Source organism: Phoenix dactylifera, chromosome 13 (assembly GCF_009389715.1).
Source record: "Phoenix dactylifera cultivar Barhee BC4 chromosome 13, palm_55x_up_171113_PBpolish2nd_filt_p, whole genome shotgun sequence".
Lineage (NCBI taxonomy): Eukaryota > Viridiplantae > Streptophyta > Magnoliopsida > Arecales > Arecaceae > Phoenix > Phoenix dactylifera.
In genome coordinates, this window is record NC_052404.1 from 8,923,499 (window position 1) to 8,941,187 (window position 17,689).

The following is a 17,689-nucleotide window of genomic DNA, read 5'->3' on the forward strand; positions in this document are numbered from 1 at the left end:
ATGCGACATAGGATTGTGACGCCATTAATCAGAAAAACTATGCCTACCGCCTGTAAAGGTTGGCATCACTAATTAGGCATATGCTGGCAATTCCCTCTGCACAAATCATGCCCACTTCAAACCGAACTCTGTATAGGGTCCAGAACCGGTTTTCCTGCTGGTCGTACCCAATGTACCCCACTGCTGCAGCTAATATCATTCATCATTCGATCCCCAATAGCCTATCCAGCCAGATCATTCCAGAATCCAGTGTGCAGCTTTACACTCCTTCATAAGCCAAAATCTAGAGTTCGCATCATTGCAAAATAAGACCTAGTGGGTGCAGGCTGATGCGCACCTGTTTTACCTGTTAATAAACTATAATCCTTGAAAAACATACTACAGCCTGGCCTGATCTATTGGAACAAGCAGGTTTAGCAAGCTTGAGCCCAGCCCAGGATATAAGAAACTCAACTGGACTGGACTGGAATGGTATAAGCCTCATCTTGAAGCCAGGAACTCAGGATTGTGCCCTGTTACTTTCAAGGACATCAAAGTTTCAATGCAGTTCTTGAATCAAAACTCATAGGCTTGGAACTTTAGCACCCCAAACTTCAATTACTCTTCTTTTTTTTTTTTTTTTGAAGACCTCCATTTGGCATATTACAACAAAATTGAAGTTCACGCGATGACTTCCCATTTCTACAGTTGGAAACACTACATACACCTCTTTAGATGCAACCAACAACAAATACGGAGGCCAAAACCGATGATGGCAACAACGGTGAAAAAGCATAGGACACCTTATTCCAACATCTTCGTGTTGTTCCATGGTTCGCGATGCTGACCTTGGTATGGAAAGGATGGGGTACAACGTTCAACCTATTGACCTCTCACATATGCTCTTGGTACTGTCAGAAAATAGAATTTTTACCTCCGTTGGCGGTTTGAGCAGCAAAAAACTCCGGAAGCTGAATCCATGTTAATGAGTTAACCTCAATAGTCATCTTACATGTCTAAGTTCCCTAGCAATATGAATACAGTCCGCCATTGGACAATTTGTCTTGACTGCATTGGGGACAATATGTGACCTGGAAGCAACATATCCTTCCTGCAAGCAATTTACAATAGGAAGATGCAAAACACCATCAGTAAAATGAACAACTTAATTGACAATAATGGGTTATCTCCCGGTTCGCAAGAAGCCAGATGTTAGGACAGCGAGGATGTTACATAGCAGTAAAAAGGGTCATCCTAAGACATGCTTAAATCTGCAGTTAACATAATCAGAGCTGGGCAAGGCTGGTATGTGATACTCGAAGCAAAGCATCTATGTCTTGAAAAAAATTAATATCCACAATATATCCCCAAATGACAATTCATCAAGTCATATATAGGCACCCAACCAAACAAAAAGAGAAAAAGAGGTACCTTCTCTAAAGTACTGATCAGGGTGCTGATGGGAGGAGAATTTATTTTTGCTCGGCGAGCAATCTGTAAATAAGGAAAAAAGAGATGTATCAATTGAAGATATTTAAGAATCAGGGCATCAACAGAAACAAAGAAATCTACAGCCAGAAAAGGGGATTAAAGGTATCGCGTTGTGAATGACCTCATCAAGTTTGATGTATCCAGGAGGAAGTTGAGGATCACTTTCATCAATCATTTGATTTAGAAGCTTCTCTAAATCAACATCTTTCTGTTTAGTACATGCCCATCCCCACTCTCTAGCTAATTTTAACATTTCAGTTAAATAAGCAGCATCATGAAGAGGACCAGTCCAGAGGGGGCCAGAGACAACCACAGACCTGGAAACCTGGTGAAGAAAACAAGCAACAACTAGTCAAGGGCAATCTGGCAAAACAGCATCAGCTTTGTAAAACTGGAGAAGCCTGCTAATGCACATCATAATTTTGCAACTCTTACAGATAACAGACCAATAGATGAAAAGAAAACATACAGACATGCATATCAAGGGGAAATTCTCAAGGTAGCTTAACTAACACATAAGAGTATATAATCAAGAAAAAAAGCTTCTAAGAAGCATCTGTGTTGATGGTTTTCGAAAACTTACAATTCACATCTGATGATTTCATCTGATAAGATCATAGAATGAATTTCAAATCTCGTCTAACGGATTTTCAAGAATGTAGAGTTATGCCAAATGAGGACATTAAGTAATTGTTAATTGTCAATTCTACAATGATGTATACTTAACACACTGTGTGAATTTGGTCATTATCTGAGGTGCATGCATTAAGTTTTTATTTTCTTTTTTTTATTTTTTCCCAAAAAGAGAGAAGATAGTTAGTAAAGCAGCCATAATGTGCTGCTTTCATTTCCTGCATCAGCCATGAAATATTCATTTCATTTTATTTCATAGCTTACAAAGACATGGAAGATGAATTAGAGTAGGAAATTCACCAAAATTACAAGAATGAGATATGACCATTTTTTTTGTAATATATTGGCATATATAGATTTCATCATTCATGATCGCATACAATGTTTCAATTTCCAATCCCCTGAAGACTTCAAGTTGTTGCTTGGTTTTCAGAAAAAGTACCCCTCCATTTCTGCAAGGGCAAGAAATCTGCCCAAGCTCTTCCCAAGGAAAAGTTTCAGAATTTCCACATTGATTGCAGTAGCTAATGAAACTATACTGGCTGCAAAGAAAAATGCATATGACATAATGTTACTTTGAAGAACGGGAGAACTCATGGTTAAAGAAAAATCATGTATGATGCCTCACCTGTTCTCATGGAGCTTTCCACGAGCCACTTGTAGCATGACTCTGAATATGGGTCCGTGGTATGAATAGTATGAGAAAAGTGGTGATAAATGAAACCCTGAAGCAGCTGCTTCTCGATAAGCACCACCTATAAGCATTCGTAAACCAATCTCATTCGAATAAGGCATCGGGCGAACATATGCTCCATATGAATCCAAAGAACTAGAAAGGAAGACAAGGTTACAATGATAATGGGAGATACAAAAGAACCAGATCTAGGAGGCCATCAGTTATACATCAAACTAGCATACTGTAAAGCATATACAAAGATGGTAGACAAACAATCCTATGCCACCAGAGAAAAAAAAAGAGATAAGAGTTGTGAATGACTTGCAAAGAAATGGAAGATGGTTTTTGTTTTAGTTGGCATGGCATGAATGAAACATATCAGAAAAGTTGTTGATATACTAACATATGATCCTACCTTCTCTTTTCATTCAGACAACATACTTTTCATTAATGACTGAGTATACTAACATATGATGTTACCAACTTTTGGGCTTTCAATGTGCACTAGGATTGGTGCACCTTTGATTTAACAGCAGTGCATGTTCCAAAACCTCCATGCCCCAATCACAATGCATTTCAATGTTTACAAAGTTATTAACTCCACTAGCAAAAATCTACAAAAATGTGAAGTCCATCTCTTTTTTTTCTTTTGATTAGTAGTAAAGTGCTTCCTGCAGCAGTTTAGACCACTAATGTCTCTAGAAGCCTTAACATGAGTTTTAACATTTACAATGTCTTAAGTTCGGCGATAGGTTGGATTATGAAAGTTTATCATTAAGATTTGATTTTCTATGTTGCGTTCAAGTCCTAATTTATTGTCTGAAAGCTAAACTATCTTTTGTTTGAAAGTATCTCTTTTCATTTTCTTATCTATTTATGTTACAAACTTGATATCTATTTCCATCTTCTCTATCAAGTAACTTCCTCTCTCTTGATTGACGCAGACTCATCTATCTTTTATGTATTTATTTATTTGATAATTGCTACCTAGTCCTCCTTGCTTTTCTCCCTCGACAAAGCCAATATATGCCAAATAAATCATCTAATTTTACTACTTAAGTCACATAATCTTTTAAAAGAAATTAACCAAACATGACTCAATGCATCAATTAAAAGTATCAGATAACTAAAGAAGAATATCAATGAAAGCAATATCTATCACAAGCAGCATAAGGTACACAAAGTGACCTCTCATCACACAGCAACAAATCCAAACCATTTCCACTTTCAGCAAATTCAAACCATGACAGCATGTTACTGAATAGTGTATGGCACATTTTATTACACATTCAAAGGCTTAGCATCAGGTTCGAGGCAATGCCAAAATCAACTAAATATTTTTGCATCCACAATTACATATTATACAAATCCATGGCATTGGACACAATCAAACATAGTAACCAATGGAATGATTCCGGACACGACAAACACATGAAAACAAGAATAAAACCAAAGAGAAAACTCATAAGGGGCACCAAAATTTTGACAAAATGTCACACAATTTCAGATAATATCTACCAAAATTCTAGCTTCAGAATTACTCTACATTTATCCAAACGTCCTGTACTTACTGATGAGGCCGATGCCCGCCCGACGAATACCCATCAGTCGACGTGATGTAAAGCAAGCCTCCGATCTTGACTGCAGCAATGGCCAACCTCATGAACGACGAATCGCTCCCAAAGGAGTCGATATCCACCAAATCAAAGAAGTCCCTTTGGAGATAACGGTCCGCCAGGACCTTATTCGCAACCAGATGCGTGACCACCCACCTCCTATCCCCTCCGGGGGAAACCCTAGCCTCTCCGGAGAGGTTGGAGAGGATGAGGCCCCGGTACCCCTCGAAGGCGTCGTTGGCCCACACGAAGGACGCGCCGGCCTGGGAGAGGTAGCGGAGTGAGCGGACGCCGCACCCGCACATGGCATCGAGGACGCGGAGGCCGCGGCCAAGGGACTTCCGGTGGAGGACGGCAGCGAGGACGCCGAGGTCGCGGCCGACGGCACTCTCGCGGCGGAAGAATGAGTCGCCTGTCTCGAACTCGACGCCCCGCTCCACCTCCTTGGAGCCAGTTAGGGTCAGGGGCTTTCGCCGGGGTCCGGTCCCGGTTCTAGGGCTAGGGTTTCGCAGACGGGGGAAGAGAGGAAGAGGGAACAGAGTTTGAGGGGGAAAGAGGGCGGTCATGGCGGGAGGGAGTGAAGGATTTCAGGACTACTTTTACGCAGGGGTTTTTAGTATTCCGACGGCGAACAGTTTCCGTATTTAAGCGAAACAACCGAGTACTACGCCCTGCTTCATAATGCCTTCATTATGATTTAAAGAAAAATAAAAACGCCATTTCCATTGCATCGCAAGGGATGCTCCGGAACATTGTGTGCGCGATTCAGGGATCCCCTTGAACATTTACAAAGCGTCGTGAAAAGTACCATGGCGGATTGAGACGCCAAGAGCAGCATCTTAGCTGGTCCGGGACCACTCGACCTTATAATTGTAGAACATCACATGTGGGTTGTAACTAAAAATGTGCACGGATCGTATTGGCTTGGTTCGAAACTAAACTCAAAAACTAAATTGATTTAAACTAATTTTTTAAAATCTAAATTGGACCAATTATCTATAAAAAAATATTTGAAATCAATGCAAAAAATTATATTTATATAATCTAATTCAATCTATATATATTTATATATAAATTTTAGTTTTATATATATATATATATATATATATATATATATATATATATATATATATATATATATATATATATATATGCTTATATATTCATGGATCAGAATAGTTTAAATCGGGTTTCTAAAAACTCAAACTAAAACCCAAAAAAAAATTTCAATTTAAGATTTTCTCAAACAGAAAGCATATAGAATTTAATAAATACTAATATAAACCAAATCAAAACGATCAGTTTGGATCCAGTTGGTGGTTCTGCCAACTTTTTTGCACATACTTGATTGTAACCCCACAATTATTCTTACTCGGTGGGAAGGTTATATCGACCTTTTTATCAGGTAGTTTGCAGTGTCATTCTACCCGCTTCAAAAATTTGTAAGCATTTTTATTTTTCGCTAGCTCCCTTATCTTCCTCGATACCTAGATGATGATTAAAATCCAGTAAAGTATATGATGCAATTTACTATGTTTGGATGTGCATAATTTGTGCTGTTTAATTATGAAATGGACAGTTCGGATGGTTAATCAGAAAACCCAAAATTGAAGTAAAAAGTGACAGATTTCTTGTAATTAATGGAGGTTTCATAAACCTCTTCCTTTGGCTTCCCTGTCTCCTTGTCTTCAATCTTCAGCTAAACACTATTTTAGGTTGGTCATGTTAAGCAATACATTCTTTTTAATATGTTTTGACCTGATAGTTCTTCCCTTGGTTGCATTTATTTAAAGAGAATATCCATTCTTGATCAAAAGAAAATCAGAAAAAAAAATTGACCCTCCAATCCACAAGCTTGAGTCTTTGTTAGCAACTCAGCATTGGTATTGACCTATGGTACAACATCACATTGTTGTTCAGAAAACTGTTTGGTACATGGCTGGTCTTTGAAAATGTCACCGTAATAGATGCGATCATTGAATTGTCTGATAATGGCTGTGCTGCTATTCTGATTGTCCTGTCTTCTAAGTTCTGCAACGTGATTCCAAGCATTCAACAATCAAGAGGTTTTCGAGATTTGCAGAAAAGATTGATCAACATCCACAGTTTTTCTCAGAAACAGAAGATCATTCAACCTTTGCCACTCCTCCAGGGATACTGCCTTCTGCAACAGTCTCCCTCACAAACCTGGAAAGATGGTTTACTGTTTAGATATATTCTTTTGCTGGAAATAGAATAATTCAAGTTAATGTTAGTAAGCCCTGGATAATCTGCAGTTAAGTGAGTACTCATGAAATTCAGCTATACTCGGTTCTCCAAAGATATATGAGGAGAGCATGTCTAAGTCATTAGTTAAAACAACCACAAACTTGTAATAAATAACAGGGAAAAAACAATACCTTGCAAGCTTGTCTTGAGATGATTGCAAGACATAAACTGCAAGAATGAAGGAAAGAAGGAGACCTACTTCCAAATTGCACAAAGAAATCCAAAAGAAAAAAGGTTAGACCACAAATTTATATGATATAACAAGGTACTTCTAAATCTCTCTGTGCTATTTAACGATACTGATCCATAATTCATGATTTATCCTCCCACGTTTCCCACTCCCAATATATCCCTTAGCACAATATAAATGCTTTAGGAAAGGCAAAATATTTATATACAGTCAGAGAATTTTTACATAAACCAAATTTCTGCTAAAGGACATCAAAGCATTTGGTTGACTTCTCCAAAAAATGAGAGACATATCTTTGAATAGGCCTAATATGACTCACGTCACCCAACTATTTGACCTCATAATTTGGACTCTAGTTTTGAGATGCTATTTGGATGGTAATTTGAATGAACAAAGAAGCTGATGTGCTTTAAAATTTGAGAATTTACTTTCCATCTGTAAATTGTCATGTGCAGCACACTTCAGTTTCATAATAGCCTTAAATTTCCTTCACTGACATGAACTCTGCAGGTATAAGCAAATCCTAGATAAGGTTGAAAGCCCGATTTGCAAAATCTGCACCAACAAAGTTGTAGCATGATGCATCTCTAACAAAGATATCCTTTAGTTGAGAACAATTGAGATCAATGTTTTCACTTTGACATCACTAATGGAGAAATACCAGAAAATCAATGTTGGTCCAAGATCCTCCATAACAATGCAAATATATAAGCATGCACATGCCGATTCTATGTGTGTAAAATCACTGACTGGTATTCCAAGTCAACCACATGACTGCACAAAAATATATTTTCGGAGTCTTTTAGCTATGTTCAGGTGGACAAAAAATGGATAGTACCAACAAATTTGGATGTTTGTAAACCATAAATTAAATCAAGACATTGTAGACACCATTGAATTTGGTCATTTTGAGGCCACTCGATGCATAAAAAAAATAAAATAAAACCTTTCCTTTGGGTCTCTAAGCATTTTAGGTGATGTAAATCATGTTCAAGCCGTGTGAATTTCAAAAACATGGATCTTTCAGCAGTGTGAATTTTAAAATTAAGATCTCTCATCAATGATTTTTCATTGATAGGGGATTAAGGCTTCGATCCTATTGGTAACAACCTCCAACCACCCCCCCCCCCCCCCCCCAAAAAAAAAGAAAAAAAGGAAAGTACATAGATACATATGCTACACACATAATATAGATACAATATACATGCATGTGTATACATAATTGCAACATGGAAAATAACTCACTACAAGGTAAAATTGAGAAGACATTAGAATACATATTACCTGATCCAAACATTACATAAAATCCCCCTGAGACATCTATCTCTGAGCGCTCCTCCCTGTCATCAAATATGTAGCTTGATATTAATCAACATCGAGATAAAATCTATGTGGATACATTTTCCAAAATTGCATGCACACTATACTTTGAACATAACCTAATGGATTTCACATATGCATGATGGACAGTTCAGAGCACTTTATTCCATGGTGGATTAGACCGGTTTCCAGATAGATCACTCAAGCAATTATATATCAAATCAGCCAGTCCAGTGGTTTGTTTAAAACAAGGCCAGTCTCCCACACCCCCCCCCCCCCCCCCAAAAAAAAAAAAAAAAAATCCACAAAGAGTGCACCAAAACTTTGACCTTACAGTTGATGTCAGGTTATTGTGAACATCTATATATGATTACGTTTTTATGTTTGGTCGAAGATCTTTAAATTATATCGACATTGACATGAGTAGGGTCTTATTGTGTTTGGTAGACGATGTTTTAAAGTTTTGTTTTTGATTTTTTAACTTTTTCCTGCATGAAGTTGAAAAAAGTATTAATTTTTGATACTTAGTAAGAAAAAAAAATTGATTTGTTTTAGCAGCTCACCTTGGGTTCATGGCATCTGTTATAGCACCCATTATTCGCTATCTGCCATGAAACATCCTAGTCGCTACATGCCCACCATCCGCATTTTGATGCCTTGGCCATGAGCATCGAGAGGCTCAATAGAAGTAAGACTATTGAATAGAAGTAAGACTTTTGAATAAAATTAGTCATAGACGCAATTAGGACAAGGAGTGGCACAGGTGAGAACCTTTTTTAACCACAGAAACTGAAGAACAGCAGTAAAGGCAGTGGCATAATACCCATGAAAGTTGCCTGTGGTACTACTGTACTAGTGCTGACCACTGACAAACAAGTAAAACATTGATTTCTGACATAGGAAGCATTGGAATACATGCTAACAGAGCCAGCTAGATAGCCAGAAACAGGGCAAGATTGAGCAGCAAAACAAATGACACCATGGATATGCAAGTGTGCGATACAAACGGGAAGTAGGCCACCTATATAGGCCATGAGTAATGAAAGTGGCGACTGTGGTTAGCTCGAATGACCTCAAGATGATGACAGGTGAATTCTGGAGATAAAGCAGTAGAAGATAATTTTGCAAAACATGTAACTCGCTCGTCAAATAGTTATCATTCTCAGAGCCAGAGCCTGAAAATATAGGATATTGAGGATGAAATGGATGTATGACGATTAAATAAATTGCAATGCTCTAGTGCTTCCATAGAATCCATACCTCTATATGAGGTAGGAGAAATTCATTGTTGTAAAGTCCTCAGATAATAAAACTACGAAGATGACCGATTATGAAGAAGATATGTTTAAACAAAAAGAACTCATATATATCCACCCAAGAGGCATATTAAGCGCAACAGAAAAAACAATCACCAATGCACCAAGGCAATTATGGAACAGAAAAATTTTAAGGAAAAAAAAAACCTTACAAGCGCTTTTGGTTCGTGATCAGAATCGGAATCAAAATCGGAAAAGATTGGAATGGGAATCGGAATGGCTATATCCCCCAACATATTTGGTTCATAACCGAAATCGGAATCAGAAAGAGATTTGAATACTAGGGAGAAGTAGGGATTGGATTTTGGGGACTCCCTCCAACCAAACGGCTGGAATGGGAGTCAAGAAATTCATGGAGGTCCAAGAACAGATAAAAATTATTAGCATCCACCAACTGAATCAGCAAATAATCCTTGTTAAGATGTGTGTCAAGGAAATAATATAAGGAACATGAGAGGCAAGTGTACAACAAATTGCTGGTATCAAGAAACAAGAGTATGAAATGCCTAGACAGAGAAAAAGGACAAAAACAAAAGCATGCAAAAACCTGTGTGATAAATAAAACAGGAAATATGCATATAGAATAAGTCAAGAAAAGCTATATGTCAGGAAATTGGATTTGAGTTTCAGGAAACTGGATTTGAGTTTCATTATAAGGATAGCAGCTAATCAAAGATTGGTAAAAGATAGAAAATAAAATTAAAAAAAAAATTAATTAATTCAAGCTTACAAAGGGCCAGAAAGTTCCACTCTTACAAAAAACATTTAGGTTTTGAAATATGACCCAGAAACTTTTCAGAAAGTCAACCCCTAGAAGTAGCCCCACATGCATGAGAAGGGAGACAACAAGCCGAAAAGGCCTAAAACTAATTAACAAGTGTTGCTCAATATCGTGGGCTACAAATATCATTATTTATGAAAATTAATTACGTTTGGTCTAAATATTAAAGCAAACTCTAGGGAAAAACTTTATGGATTCTCAATATCTAAAAATTAAACTAGACAGGAAAAAGTGCCTGAATAGGGTACAAACAGGTCCTTTTCAAACTAAAAGACCAACTTAAATCCAAATACATCCCATTTGGAAGGATTACATAGTATAACTGACCAAACCAAAATGGAAGTTAAAGCTAAATAAACCTACCTATATATCATTCAAACAACTATTAAATCCCATCAAATTTTGGGGATGGAAGCAAAAGCTAAAATGGAACATCTTCCAACTAAGGGAGGAGGAGGGAGGGGGAAGAGCAAAGAAAGGTTCCATGTTCACAACCATTTCGAGGCAATGCATCTCTCCAAATGAAGGCATATAGTCTTGCCAAGGTATGGCAAAATGATTAAGATGATAATTTCTCATTACTACTGAGAGCAGGTAGAAAAACTAAAACTGGCATATTCCAGTTGTGATCAATAATATGTTTCAATAGACTGTCCTCAACAGAAGCTTCAAAAAGAATACTAATAGTCCAGTCAAACTTCAAAAAGATTATTCCAACAGAACAACTGTTCATGTCAGATTTGAGACAGCCGATAACAGCGAACAAATTTGAAGGCAGAACAGAGTTCTGAATGTAATGATGGCTCTGAATTCTGTCATACAAGCGAGGTTACATTAGTTCTGCTTATCTTTGAGATCAAAGTCAAAGATTAAATCTTCCAGCTCTGGCATTGATACATTTTTGGAATCAGTAACTAGCATTTGGAACTCTGAGGTAAATATACAATGATTATGATAGATTCATACATAGTGTAACCAAACAATGGTGACAAAGGATAGAACTTGTATAAACTCCATGTAATATAATTGCACACAAACTTATAATTAAAGGAAGGAGACAAAACACAGTGAATCACATATATCCTGTTAACAGTTTATGATATTAAATCAACTTACCAAACACCTACTATATGACATAAAAGTAACTCTGAAATAACCCCAATTCACAAATATTTTGTGATACTATATCAACAATTATGTTGACAATGCAAACAGCTTAATAATGATCAATCTCCTTTGACGAGCTCATCATACTAACCATGTATATCTGACAAGTACATGCTTGGGCCAATGATTTGGATCCCAAAAGTTCTTGCGAATGTCTTCATGAACCTCAACATCTGATCAGGCAACAAAGGAATGCTTTCAAATCCAAAAGGCAATCTTCACCGAATTAAAAAAAGCAGACAATACAGACACCTTTTTAAAACATATTTTGGTCTTCAAAGGGTTCAGCTGAAAGAAATAGATTAGCAAAGAAAATGAATTATTCATCATTTGAATGTGGTTTAAAAGTTCATAAAACCAAACTGTGCTTTGGTTCTCAAGCAAGACACATGTAAGAAACAACCTAAAGGACAATAACTGAATGAGCTCAATCATCTTAAAAAAATTAGGTGCAAGCTTTTAACTAGAAGAAGTCAGTCCATCATATTCAGTTTTCAATTGCATCTAAATGCTATTGGCAAAAGACTTGTAAAAGAATGAATGTTCTGTTATATAAAACTTGTTGTATGGATTATCTTGTTTAATTTTTCTTGTACAAAGCCCTATGTTAGATCTTCAATATCCAATATCAAGATCGACTCCAAAAACCCCTATCTAATGAAAATTTATCACCATAAGCCCAATCTGCCACTTGAAGATCCCAAATCCTTCACAAAAGCCATTAAAAGGTACAATAATCACCCCAAGACACCACTTCAAGACCCAAAAGTCTTTACAAGAAACCATTAGGAGGTATAATATTCCACAACAGAATCAACTATCCACCTAACTAATCAGGTCTTTGCTAAGCAGATAGATAACATGTAATTCTTCAGCCAGAACTAACCGAAACAAACAAATAACTTTGGCAACTTCCATGTTTTTTAATCTTCATTATTGGTACTCAAACATGCCTCCCTGATATGCACTAACATCTGCAATCATGAAGGTGGACACATCCATTTTTGGATGGTTCATCAGCCAGATTTGATACTAGATAGTGTTATGAAACCTCCTTCTCTCAAGTAATCACATCCTCTCTCTCTCTCTCTCTCTCTCTCTCTCTCTCTCTCTCTCAACATATGTTTTTCCAGTTGTCCACTTAACTTACCGGAGATTAATTATGTATGCCATTAGGATAGCAAGCCAAGTGGATATCACATATTAATTTGCATGCCCACAGTCAGGCCTAAACCCTAGCTAACCTAACTCAGCCAACAAACTCTTGGCATTTGCAATAGATCAGCTAAGAATTTGACATAAGCAGGGCAGCATTAAGATGATGAGAACTGAGATATGACATTCAATCTATTAAATGAAAGTATCTACAAATATTAAGAATTTAAGATCATATGCAGTCAAACTCTACGTATCACCAGTATATATCAAATGTATCCTAATGTTAGAAGAGACAACATAAACTATCAGAGATTAATTACGTATGCCACTCAGATAGCATAACAAGCGGATATCACATATTAATTTGCATGCTCAAAGTCAGGCCTAAGCCCTAACAAACCCAACTCAGCCAACGAACTCTAGGCATTTTCAATAGATCAACTATGAATCTGACATGAGGAGGGCAGCGAGATGATGAGAACAACTGAGACATGATATTCAACCTATGAAATGAAAGTATTTACAAACACTAAGATCATTCAGTCATACTCTGCATCAGCAACACTCTACTCAACCATTCTTCGCCACCCCTCCATTCTCAAAGTCGAGGCAATAATTATGAATAAAGTACAAGTATGGATCACAATGACAATGAAGAGTTTAATGACAAACACTATGAAGTGACACCACAAGTAGCGTGGTGCCTTGTTTACTAAATCAAGAGCAAGGAAAGCACTGGAAAGGTGGAGCTCTAGAAAAAATTACCACAAGTGCCTAAGAAGCTTATGCACAAGCTAATATATAATTGTTAGAACAGAAATATGCACATTTGAGCATTATACTTTTCTTCAAAAGCATGGCATAATGCTTTAGAGAAAGTGAAAAAAAATCAAAAAGACTGTCAATATCCATAATATTGAAGGTTGATTCTGATAAAATAGTTGCAGCAAAGAAAATGTACTTCATCTAAGTTATCCAGAAGTGTCAGGAAGCAGTTGTGGAACTCGGTATAAGATTCCTAAATTGAACACTTTAGAGCAACTGAAAATGGGCAAAAATGGATTCACAACACGAAGACCAAATGGTTAGATCAAGGTTTAAAGGTTATAAATTTTATGAGTATGTATAGTTTGTTGTAAAGGAACTATTTTTTTTTGGTCAGCTGTAAAGGAACTATTTAATCATCTCTCTCATTTGAGAATAAGGTGCTCTTTAACCATCTTGTTTGCAAATCTTGACATTAACGCATGCTTATCCTTTGAGTCAACAATTTTGCAAAATTACAGAGGCATATAATAAGTGGTCAGTATTTTTGAAGTCCCACCAGTATTTCAAACTTATTAAGAAATCAAGCATTAGAAGGTCCTTGATCCCAAATGTTTAAAGCATGAAATGGCAAGAGAAAAATAAGAGAAGGAGATGGTATTGCATACAATGATGAGGCATATCCACAACTTTAGCCATGACACCATGCAAATCATTCCCAGAGTACCTCTGTAGTATATCAGATTGCAAAAGTTAATCCTTTCATCCCACATAAAACAATTCAAGATTTGATGTCTGTATCTATTGACTTCTTAACGATAATGGAAATAATCAAGTGAAAAAACGGAAATAATATGAAGGGTAGTCAACTTATAGCTGAAAAAACAAATGCTTAGTGCAAGTCAGACTCTTACCAAATGGAAATCAATCATTGGAACTTCGGAGCTTTTTCGGTTTATAACAAAAAGCCATGGAACATAAAATTTCTCATGACCAACTTGAAAAGATCTGCAGATTGTTCATCTCGTGTAAAAAACTTTGATCTAAATGGAACTAAGATTAACTAGTAAATCAGAAAAGATCAATCAGAGCTCAAACACTTCACTAAAAATAACAAGTAAATATATGTGTGCTAGTTTGTCCTTTTCGAGGAGAGAAAAAAAGGTGCTACAACAACAGTTCATTAAAGGCAACATGTTTTCCACATCAAAAGTATAAAAAAAGATGATTGGAAAAGTGTAACGCACTATGCAATGTACTACACAAAAGAAAACAAACAAAAGGATAAATATTTTGCAAACAAGGACATGTTGAAAAATGACAGAATAAATAAATTGTAATACTGACAAATGTGAGATTGACCCATCTAAGTAAGCAGAGGACAGCTTGGATTTAAGTGACCTCCTTGCAAAAAAAATATACAAACACATCATTTGATCCTTGCACTAAAAATCCAATTAGATTTCTTTCTTAAAATTTAAATTTTCATATGCCAGTTCACATAACTTCATTTTATCGTCACCGACATAATCGAATAACTCGATCAATTTGTCATTGCTTTTCCCTTGTAATCTAGTCAAAGAAAGGGAAGAGTGATTAAGAAAGGATAGCAACCACATTTTTTTAGCAATTATTTTTTTGGCATTATTTATTATATATTTAATTATTTATTGTATGTTTAATTATTTTTCCATCCATTATTTATCGGAAAAAGAATTTAAATATATGATAATCTAATCCGATCAAATCAATAAATTATTGTCACCAACAAACCCTATCCCATCCACCATCCGCAGTTCCAAGGAAGTTGCTAAAAAGTGCTTGCAAAATGCAATTGACAACACGTAATTCCATATCTCTAGATGATGAAGTCATCCTAAACTTTTGGATTAAAATTATGCAACATATGGGACTAAGTATTTCCAAGTAAATCCAATTGTAAGATCCAATAAGTAAACCTGATTGGCCATGGTAAATTTAGATGGAGGAAAGTTCATGGTCAAAGGAAGCTAATAGCAACTATTCCTTAACTGGAAGAACATATTCATGTTACCTATGCACTATGGTAAATAGGCAACAATTGGTTGAGTTGAAGTAAGATAGCTGCAAATTCCTAAGATAAGAAGTTATATGATGTCGGTGATATTACACTATATTACAACAAACATAAAAAATCATAGATAATCATATAATTTCAAAAATTAGTTTGAAGGCCAGTATTAGAATCATGATTTTGAAGGGATTAAAATAAAAAAATCCGAATACTTTATCATATAGAATGTCTAGACTAATTCACCTCATTGGAGATCCAATCAGTAGAACACATGGATAATGATAATTTGTCAAGCCATGGGTGGTTTATAGAAGCACTAAATAGAGTCGACAACTATTAACATCCCCATGGTGATTGTACTAGGATACAGAAAAAGAAAAGGAGAATATACTCTTGAAAGGGCACTAGACAGGGGGTTGAGTTGCTATCTGCGCTAAGAGATTCACACAAAAGGGCATGCTTTGCAGGCTTTAAACTGTGAAATCTAGGCATTTCTATTGATTCATGAAATGGCAATAACATTGCATGGCTGTATAATACTAATGCAATAATCTATTGCCTATTTCTCATTTATAATGCGACAAGGCAAAGTTTGAATATAGATCATTCAAGGCCAAAATGTTCTCCTTGTAATAAGGCAAGGCATTAGCAAATGAAAGCATATTGTCATGAAAAGAAGGCTCGATTCAAATAGATATCTTTCTTCAAAACACAATTCTCTGTTGCTCATACATTTGGCCCTTCTTAAACTAGAAGACCGTTAAGTGTGTTGTCTTGTCCAGGCAATGTGATAGCCCATTGTGTTTTGGAGATGAATTTTTTATGTTTGCACGAAAATCTATAGCTGGGAACCAGAAGTTTCCAATTATTCAAAACTTAGGAATAGTCTATATCTAGACACCTCCATTTTTCATCTCTGGATAATTTCAGGAAAAAAGGATAATTTTACTTCCTGGTTTATATATGAGAGGTATATATCTTTAAAGGAAAACCACCCAGGATCCTCCAATTCGCCCCATCCGAAGAAAATGGAAAAGCTTACCCTCTCACTTGCTAGGGGAAGATTTCCAGAGTCTTGGGAGTAACGTTACTATCAAAACTAAGTACAGTCCAAACTTGATGAAGTTTGAGCATGGCAAAGAGGGAATGCATTCACATGCTTGTTTTTGATTCAATCCTACTCAGAAGCTTTTACCTCTTTCATGTTTAATGTGTGCTACATTAAGTTCAACAAATCACATAGAAATTTAAATGGCTGATCAGTTCTTGCACAGAAACCCTAAAATTAACTAAAAGGAGAAAATGACTCTTTGATAAATAAGAAAAGCACAAAAATTAAATGAAACTTACATCTTGTAAGGATCGGCACCAGTGAAACCATCAGGTTTTGGTATAGGAATCAACGCCTATGCATAAAAGAGAAGGAAAAATAAAACAAATAAAGAACAAAATCAAGAGCGAGAAAAACCGAAAACAAAACCAAAGACCCTACCTCCCGATTGACGGCAAAAATAGGGCAGTGGCGGCCAATGACATCGTGCCAGACGGTTCTTGACTGAGATTTCCCAAAGTACATCATATCGAAGCGGATCAAGAACTGTTTCATATAAAACTAGGGTTTGTTTTGGTTCGAGTTCTTACCCCATGGTACTGTCCCGCCTTGCCCATCGGAACGATATCTCCTGGCCTGTAAGCAAGCGAAATCGAGGGTAGAGTCAAGATCCAGAAAAAGAAGAGGCAAAGAACGGGAAAACCACGGTGATCTCCCGCCATGGCCGCGACCCCAAGCTTTGTGGGTGACGTAAATTAGAGCGAGCGGGATCAAAACGAACAGCGCCCCAAACTCGAGCACATACGACCAGAGGCTACGATCACCGACAGTAAGAACACGTACCCGCCTTAAACGCGAATCCTAAAGCACGGCTTTGTGCTTTGTGCCAATACGCGTGGCGTAATGTGAGTGGTGGGAAGATCCTCGGGGAAGTCGCGATAGCTGCTGACTCGGAGTAGAAAGGGTCGAACGGATATTGGAACGTACGTCCTCCTTTTTCTTTTTTCTTTTTTTTGCTGAAATCACGTACGTCCTCCTTCGCACCCCATTAGATGGGCACAAACAACAAGGTTGTGTTCGACACGATAAGGTTGGAGTTACTTCGCGGTGCTTGATGCGTCCCTCCTCTCCCAACTTGCTTCCCGTCAGGGGCGGCCCAATACATTTGGGGGCCTAATGCGAATCCAATGAATGAGGCCTTTTTTTTTTAATAATAAATTTTTTT

The 17,689-nt window shown here is 36.8% G+C and overlaps 2 protein-coding genes across 4 annotated transcripts; both read right to left on the reverse strand.

The window, feature by feature from the left end:
• Positions 1-550: 550 nt before the first annotated feature.
• LOC103720406 (tRNA (guanine(26)-N(2))-dimethyltransferase) lies at positions 551-5,355 on the reverse strand. Of its 2 annotated transcripts, none has more exons than XM_008810092.3 (6): positions 4,351-5,355; positions 2,732-2,932; positions 2,429-2,645; positions 1,592-1,795; positions 1,411-1,473; positions 551-1,090 (listed from the first exon to the last, which is right to left on the reverse strand). In XM_008810092.3, the coding sequence occupies exons 1-6, from the start codon at positions 4,959-4,961 to the stop codon at positions 983-985; spliced, it is 1,404 nt and encodes a 467-aa protein (XP_008808314.1). In that variant the 5' UTR covers positions 4,962-5,355; the 3' UTR covers positions 551-982. The 2 variants fall into 2 exon arrangements, with proteins under 2 accessions (XP_008808314.1, XP_008808315.1); XM_008810093.3 differs by having other exon boundaries at positions 2,546-2,645; positions 4,351-5,352.
• A 789-nt stretch (positions 5,356-6,144) lies between these two features.
• Positions 6,145-17,298, reverse strand: LOC103720417. Of its 2 annotated transcripts, XM_039132983.1 has the most exons (10): positions 17,055-17,298; positions 16,906-16,968; positions 16,764-16,819; positions 14,275-14,368; positions 14,029-14,089; positions 11,529-11,610; positions 8,138-8,193; positions 6,795-6,858; positions 6,531-6,582; positions 6,145-6,426 (listed from the first exon to the last, which is right to left on the reverse strand). In XM_039132983.1, the coding sequence occupies exons 1-10, from the start codon at positions 17,184-17,186 to the stop codon at positions 6,262-6,264; spliced, it is 825 nt and encodes a 274-aa protein (XP_038988911.1). In that variant the 5' UTR covers positions 17,187-17,298; the 3' UTR covers positions 6,145-6,261. The 2 variants fall into 2 exon arrangements, with proteins under 2 accessions (XP_038988911.1, XP_038988912.1); XM_039132984.1 differs by having other exon boundaries at positions 6,147-6,582; positions 17,055-17,290.
• Between the last annotated feature and the right edge of the window lie 391 nt (positions 17,299-17,689).

Excerpts from the sequence above, each read along its gene's own strand:
- LOC103720406 (XM_008810092.3), bottom strand. The coding sequence starts at position 4,961 with ATGACCGCCCTCTTTCCCCCTCAAACTCTGTTCCCTCTTCCTCTCTTC. Across the intron at positions 1,796-2,428 it reads AATATATTACAAAAAAAATG|GTTTCCAGGTCTGTGGTTGT; the intron begins GTCATATCTCAT and ends TTTCTTCACCAG. Across the intron at positions 1,091-1,410 it reads TGATCAGTACTTTAGAGAAG|GAAGGATATGTTGCTTCCAG; the intron begins GTACCTCTTTTT and ends AATTGCTTGCAG.
- LOC103720417 (XM_039132983.1), bottom strand. The coding sequence starts at position 17,186 with ATGGCGGGAGATCACCGTGGTTTTCCCGTTCTTTGCCTCTTCTTTTTC. Across the intron at positions 8,194-11,528 it reads GTACTTGTCAGATATACATG|GGAGGAGCGCTCAGAGATAG; the intron begins GTTAGTATGATG and ends ATTTGATGACAG. Across the intron at positions 6,583-6,794 it reads TCTCAAGACAAGCTTGCAAG|GTTTGTGAGGGAGACTGTTG; the intron begins GTATTGTTTTTT and ends CCATCTTTCCAG.